This window comes from Pteropus alecto, unplaced genomic scaffold (genome assembly GCF_000325575.1).
Source record: "Pteropus alecto unplaced genomic scaffold, ASM32557v1 scaffold117, whole genome shotgun sequence".
In the NCBI taxonomy this organism is placed as follows: domain Eukaryota; kingdom Metazoa; phylum Chordata; class Mammalia; order Chiroptera; family Pteropodidae; genus Pteropus; species Pteropus alecto.
Window position 1 is genome coordinate 2,240,366 of NW_006440642.1, and position 7,735 is coordinate 2,248,100.

Sequence of the window (7,735 nt, forward strand, 5' to 3'; positions counted from 1 at the left end):
AGCGACCTCTGTTATCCAGTATGATGAGGTCTGGGCTATGGTGGCACTGTGTCTGGTGCACTGGTAGGGGGTAGGGCTCAAGAGGGAACAATGGATATCGTGGGCACTTCTGTACAGAGTAAGTCTCGCCTCGGCCCTCACTCCAACAATGTCTCCCTGTAAGTCCCTGGTGCCTTCTGCGTGCAGCCAAATGGGCACTGGTACTCAGAGCGAGCAGGTCCGTCACCGGGAAAATCTACTCGCGGAGGCAGCCCCTTTATGAGGCTTGTGCCGCTGGACAGCCTCGCCCCTGTGCGCAGCCAAATGGGCACCGGTACTCAGAGTGAGCAAGCCCCTTTATGAGGCTTGTGCCGCTGGACAGCCTCCGTCTCACTCAGCCGCTGGAGACCACATCCTCGCCCTATCCTACTTTCTGCCGTTGCAGGGTGATTTCTTGTATTTCTCCCTAGTTGTATGGCTTGTTTATCTAGATCCCAGGTGATTTTTCCTTGCTGCTGCTCCTTGTTTCCGTCACAACTTCGATTTGGTTGCCAGAGGGATGAACAGAGCCTCTATCATCTACGTTATTTTTTCCCCTCCCTCCTGTATATTTTTTATTACTAGCATCCAAAGCCTTCTAATTTGGGAGTTGTCTCCTAGCATCAGTGTCTTTGTGGGAGGCAAGGCCTGTTATCTAGGCTTGGAAAAGTCAAACACCCCTATGTAGCATTTTGGATTTTCAGGGGATATTCCAAAGGCACAGGCAGCTGACAGCCAGTGTCCGTGGTGGTGACATTGGCAGCAGCTTCCCAACCAGACTCTTCCTGTGGCATAAGCTAGGCTGTCACTCAATGCAAATGAGAAACCAATTTCTAAATATCTCTCTCTAGCCTTCTAGTTAGTTCCACAAGTACCCCCAAATTCCTTTCTGTTTAAGTTTTTGTCCAAAGACCTTCACCAGTGCAGTAAGTTTGGAATGACATAAGAAGCTATGAATGCTGAGAGCGGTGTTTCTCAAATTCTTGTGAAAAGTCCAATTTTTATTCAAGAGGTCTACGTAGGGCTTGAGATTCTTCATTTCTAACAGATTCCCAGGTGATGTTGATAATTCTAGTCCACAGACTAAACTTTGGGTATTGAGACTGAGAGCACTCAATGCTTGTAGAGAAGAGGCTAGAAAGGAAGAAGGAGCAAAATGAAGAGTGTTTAACACTGTATAATGGAGTCTGAATCGCTCTTGCAGGTGACAAGCAGCCATTAAAGGATCCCAGGGGAGTGAAATGAATAGACTACAGTTTTAAAAAGGCTTCTATGAGGTATGTAAACAAGAGTGTGAGATCAGGGCACGGATGCAGAGGAACCAGTCAGGAAGTGTGGTAGGCAGAAAAAGAGCGCCCCCCCGCCCGACCCCAATGTCTTCATCCTTGTTTTCAGAACCTATGAATATGCTACCTTGTATGGCAACCGGGACTGGATTATCCAGGTGGGCTAATGTAATCACATGAACACTTAAAAGTGGAAACCCTTTCCTGGCTGTGGTCACAGGGAGATGTGACTATGGAAGGATGGTCAGGGGTGCAACATTGTTGACTCTGAAAATGGAGAAAGAGGCTCGAACCAAGGTGGCCTCCAGAAAATGAAAAAAGGCAAGGAAATGAATTCTCCTTTAGGACCTTGTGCTGTTTTAAGCCATGAGTTCATGGTAATTTGTTACAGTGACAATAAGAAACTAATACTAGAGGTTACTGCAACGTTCCAGGGAAGAAATGATGAGACCCTCATTTAAAAGAGTGGCAGCAGAAAAGGAGAGACTTGGTTTGAAAGATTATTAAGGGGGACAGAGATGAAGGGACGTAGTCACCAATCAGGTGTGTGTATGGGGTTGGGTAATGAGGAAGAGACAGGGGTAGAAGGAAATTGCCAGATTGCTCTCTTGGACAAATGGGTCTATGGTCAAAAGGACGCAAAGAAGTGAGCACGCGAGTATGAGTGTGCGAGTCTCCCCTAATATTATTCAGCTCCTTTCTTCCAATTCCATTTTTTACCAAGAAATCTTCTAATCTTGACTCTCAAGCTCTCCCTACTGGGAAAAGCATGTGTTCGCCAGCCAACACAAACACTTGTTCTGTTTTGTCAGTTATATTTTTCACCCTAAATTAATGAATTATCATTTTAGTCATAAACTAGTCTCCTATGAGTTTAGTCAGAGCAAAACAATTTGCCAGAGTTTGCTCTCTCCCAGATGAACTGACAGAACTGAATTTCTGCCCCTGCAAAAGAGAGGATCAGACCTTGAACTGTGGTGGCCCCAGTTTTGTCTCCTCATCTGGCACAGCTCCCTGCACCCTATACTGGGAAGAGTCAGGGGTAGGGAGACCTGGTAGAGGCTGCCTACTACTTAACCCCTATGCCAAGTCAACTGAGAATCATGAGGTTTTGTACTTGCAACTTAACAGCTATTTATAGTTCACACTCTGAGGAACTCGCCCCTGTCTGGATCCCCTGCTTAGGTAGCAATGCAGTCCTGGGAAACCAAGAGTGCGGAGTGAGTTCTGGTTGCAGTTGATCTGGAGGTGGCTGGTTTCATCATAAAAACAACTTGGAGAACCTGAGAAAGAATATAATGACTTTCCAAACCCACCGTGAATTATTTCTTTACCTGCACCAAACTTGTCAAGTGACACCTTCAAAAAAAAAAAAAAAAAAAAGGGACAACAAGGACCCTTTGTCTTTCACACCAGGGGCTGGGACTGTTATCTACTCACTGCTCAGGTGAAGAAGCTGAGGCTCTTGGAAATTAAGCTTCCTGCCCAGCATTGCATCAGTCTAATGTAGAACCAGGACTTGACTTCAGGCTCTTGATGACAAAATCTACATCCTTTCTACTTGACCTGGGTTTCTCTCCTTCCCTCACAATCCCTTCCCACGGGTCTGTCATTCAGGAGTGGTCTGATGGTTCTCCTCCCTAGAGGTTCCCAGCACATCTAGGGCTGTAACTGTGGCTCCCAAATCACCCAACAGTAAAATACCCACCAAGCCAATAAGTACTGTGGCTCCCTTTCCCCCATGTTCAGCTTTCTACTACATGCTGTGGGGAGTCATAGAATGATGAACTGCTCCTGCCCTCTAAAAATTTAGAAAGCAACAGGGCTTAAATCATGGGGTATTTAAACTGCAGAACTGGAATGGGCACCAGAGTCACAGAGCCAGGAGCTGAAACAGTTCTACTGGACTCTAGGGTCCGTGCTCCTGCCCCCGATGCCACAGTGTCTCCCAATAATGGTGCTTTATGGTCCACACAGTGTTTTCCAGACAAAGAAACTGAGGCTCAGATGGGTGAAGTCTCTCATCCAAGGCCAAACAGTGGTATGTGGCACACGGGGGCCTTCGATTCCATGGACTATTTCCTCTCGCCAGTACCTCCCTGCTTTCCTCACTTCGACACTAGTTCTAAAGAGGAGGTCTAGACAGAGGAGAAGATTCCTGGGCCACACCAGGCAAGTCTCATGAGAAAAAGAGTAATGAAGGGACTCCTTTGCCCTGCTGCCAGTGCTCACACCAAAGAGAGCACCCAGCTTCTCCCACCAGTTCACACCCAGTTTCCCCCACCCGAAAAGTGCTACTTACATATTCTTTAATGTCTTTCGATTTCACAGCCTTGTATGAATAATATGCAGGGTAAAGGGTGCCAAATATAAGCCTGGAGGGAAGAGAAAAAAAGAGAAATGTGATTTTCATTCATCCTCTTTGATGGGAAATGTCTGTCTTCAATGCCAGGAACAGTTCTTTAAGCTACAGAAAAGGCTGCCGTGGGGCTTGATTTACTTTTCTGAAAGCCCTGAAGGTTTTTAGCTCCTGGCTAGGATGTGCTTAGGAAACTCTTGTTAATGGCTCCACATCCACCTTCCTCCAGTCTATACTTTGGCAACATGGAAGGGTGATCTGGGGTCATGGAAGCCAGTGCGGATGGAGGTGGGAAGCTAAGCTGAGCAGCCAAGACCCCTGATCCCTTTCTGATGTCCTATAAAGCCCACCCGCACAATGGGCTTCCTTCACCATTAAAACCTTTTCACTAAAAGCTCCTTCAGATTTTACTCCTCTCATATTAGATTTCAGCATCCTGCAGCCAGAATCAGCTTTTCAATTGTAAATTCATTCAAGCCACCCCCTCCTTCTGCCACACACATCCCCACCCTGCATTAACCTGCTTCTCGCCGCTCTTAAGATGAAGCAGCAAAAATAACACCAGCATAACTGGCCATCAACTCTCACTGATCCATGTCCAGGGCTGGCTGCACCAGGTCACTAAATAATTTGACTTTCAGCCCTGCCTCTAAGGACCGGCACAGCATAGCTCTACCTGACCTCATTCTCTCCAACCTGCTCCATCCCCGCGCCAAGCCTTTCCCTGTGCTGTTGTCTCCTTCTGCAATCTTCCCTCCCCCTTCTTTGTCTGGTTAATGCCTGTTCATCCATCAGATCCCAGCTCCATAATGACTTGTTCAAGGAAGCCTTCCCTGACCTCCCAACTAGGTCACAGCCTCCCCACTGCACTCGCATAGCCCTATGTACACATTGTCAGAGTGCTCTTTGACTATCGTTTGGCTGATACTTTGATTGACAAGATCTCCCCACTGAACTACAAGTGCCTTCAGGGCACAGAATGGATCTGTTTTACTCAACAATATATTCCCAGAACCTACCATGTAGTAGGCTGTCAATGGATATTTTAAAATGTATGACCTGACAGAATGTTGGAGCTAGAAAGGTCTAATCCTTTCACCTAACAAATGCAGTCACCCCCAGGTGTCACTTCAGGTGCAAGCTGATTTGGTACAGGAGCTGTGCTGGCCTCCAGCCCAACAGGAGCCAATATATCCTGTGACAATCCACAGACAGAGCTTCCAGGGTCCCTGCAAGGAGACTCCACACTCTGGAAGCCCAAAGCCCTGGCTCTCTCATCAGGTATTTAGAGGTCATACAAGAGAACTCACAGTCTAGACACAATTTACCAAGCAGTGGTCAGCTTTCCATAGCGCTCTGGCCAGGTAACATCCTGACATGCTACATTCATCAGGTTTCCAGGGAAAAACAAAACTAATGGAATTGAGTCAGTTTCTGATGCTGAAAGAGTTTGGTACCCTCAGCTCACACAGGTCTTGCGCTAATTGCTTCACAGGCATCACCTCAGACCTCAGACCGCCTTAGTTGTGGGAATCTCTTTCATAGGCAGACACCAATGCACAGAACTGTTGGTCATTTGCTTGTCTAAGGTTCCACAACCATTAAGAAGCAAAGCATCTGACGACTGGCTGATGTCTGCTGGGGGCCCATGCAGGGCAGCCTCCTCCGAGTCTGGCTTTTTGCTAACACTGCCCACTGGCTTGGAGAGCAAGGCCATCCTCTGGGAAGGCTGGGATTATGTGTGAGGAGCAAGATAAGCCAGCAAAGGGGACAAAAGGGCATCTCAAAGGAAGGGAAAAACGAAGAACTTGTGGTAGAAGAGAAGAAATTTTAAAAAGAGAGAAGGCAACAGCGCTGAAGGCACCAACCAGGCAAAGGGGGTCACAGCCTGGGAAAGCCCACAGGGTTCGGTCATGAGCCAGCTTGGTGAGGGAGGTCTTCCCAACCACTTCACCCTGCCCGCCTCCCAAGCACCCTCAGATACCAGAGAGTCTGCCTTCCTCCATGAGGCCTTTCCCAACCACATCACCCTTTGAAGATCAGTTTCTTCTCCCTGCCTTCCTGCTACAACATCCCTCTTTCTTAGCCCTTATCCACACCACCACCCCTTGCAGTGGTTTATTCAGTTGTCTATCCCTCCCACATTGTATGTTCCACAAAGCTAAGAATGGTGTCTGTCTCCTTCATAACCGCACCTCCTGGGCCTGGCAAGTGCTCAATAAGTACACGGAGCAGTGTTCACTGTGTAACGTTGCAGAGAGTGGTGAAGCAAAGGTCAGAGCCATCCACAGCACATTAGTGACCTTGGGACTAAGGTCTCAGCAGCAAGAGGGATGCCAGATGGCAATGGCTGATTCAGCAAAGCCTCAGACACAACGCCACTGGCTCCTCTGGTCCAGATGCCCAGGTTATTAGTCACATCTGCCAGGAGAGTTTTCAGTCCCTGCCCTGAGGCAGCATGTGACAGCAGAAGAGAGACAGGTGGAAAGTACACAGTTACTCACCATTCACTTGATTTGCTGTGAACTCCCATGAGCAGTAACCTCTCTAAGTGGTCAGAGAACTGGGAGGGAAGCCTCAGTGGCACCCAGATGGGGAAGCTTATGCTCCATCTGCTGGGCTCCTAATGTGAAATGGCTGCCAGTGTCCTCCTGCCTGACTCTCATTTGACAGCACAGGGACAGCAAGACAAATTTGCTTTTCAGTCCCTAAAAGCTCAATAACTCTGGCAGGTAAAGGAGCACACTTAGCATTTCACTGCCCAGGCAAGGGAGAAAGGGATTAAAATGGCAAGTTCTTCTAAATCCATTCTGGAGAAAACAAATAACAAATGAAGCAGGTCCAAGCCAAAAGAGTTTGGGACTTATGTCCAAGCAGACGATGTCTCCTCACAAAGCCCTTCTACATGGGCCCCACGGCCTTCCTTCCCAGCCTCACAGCCTGCCCCTTCCTTAGCCTCCAGATCTCACAGCCAACAACTGTCCCCCAATAAGCCATGCTCACTCACAGTGTGACTGTCTGCCTGCTCTTTCTCCTATCTGAATCTTAGTGCATGATTTTCCCACAACCCCACAACTTTGCCCCCACTAATCCTTTAAGATCTATCTCAAAAAAAGCTACTTCTGTCTTTGATCACTTATCCCTCAAAAATTTCTCAATATTCTTTAAGTCTATTACAGCCCTTATGTAGTAATATTAATAAAACATTAAAATAATGATATTAATATCATTGAGAGCTCATTAATGCCAGGCACTGCTCTATAAATTGTATACATTCTCTTGCTTAATCCTCTTAACACTCATATGGGATAGAAATTCTTACTACTCCATTTTACAGACTGAAACACTGAGGCCCAAGGAAACACAACTTCCAGGAACAGAGCTGGGATGTGGACCCGGGCAGCCTGACAACAGGGTCTGTCTTTCTTCTCCTAGGCTGCCTGTGCTGGCTGAGTCAGTCTCGTCATCTAGACCATGCAATCCTGGGTAATTAGTGGGGGCCCCATTGCCGAGCACAGCCCCTGCCCAGGTGGGTCCTTGAAAAATGTTGAGTGAATAAAGAACAAAGAATTGCAATCTCTCTCTAAGGAACTTAACCCACTTGATAGATTCACAAAATTCTCTCTACAAGGTCAGGAGGAAAGCAATACAACACTTACGAGGATCTACAGCTACTGAAGTGTTCACCATCAGCTGCAGCAGAGAGAAGGTGGAAGGCTTGAGTGCGACCTTCTAGAGAGGAGCCCGGGCTCTGTGCTAACACACTCCTCCCAGTTGTCTGAGAATGGAGTCTCACACTGCACCTTGCAGCCTGAGAGCTCTGCACCCACCCTACTGTCTCTACTGTCATTTACTGTGACCTTGAAGCCCTCTACCCCTAACTTACTGGCTCCATTTATTTGCCTGCTGCATTTCTCCTATCTTTTCCCTTCGTTCCTCCTTTCTCTCCAAGTTAGCGACCTCCTCCACAGCTATAGCACTAGAAGGGGTCCTTCATCTCACGTGAACGCTATCCTCTAAGGCAGTGGTTCCCAACCAGGGGCAAAACTAAGTGTCTAGAAACACTCGGGCT

At 47.6% G+C, this 7,735-nt stretch overlaps 1 protein-coding gene across 1 annotated transcript in view; it reads right to left on the reverse strand.

The window, feature by feature from the left end:
• Positions 1 to 4,368, reverse strand: part of REEP1 (receptor accessory protein 1) — a 60,673-nt gene extending 56,305 nt beyond the window's left edge. Inside the window, exons 1-2 of the mRNA XM_006917728.3 lie at positions 4,340 to 4,368; positions 3,607 to 3,679 (exon numbers count right to left, since the gene is read on the reverse strand). Of these exons, the coding sequence (XP_006917790.2) occupies positions 3,607 to 3,679; positions 4,340 to 4,368 (102 nt within the window). The remainder of the gene's footprint in view (positions 1 to 3,606; positions 3,680 to 4,339) is intronic.
• Positions 4,369 to 7,735: the final 3,367 nt, after the last annotated feature.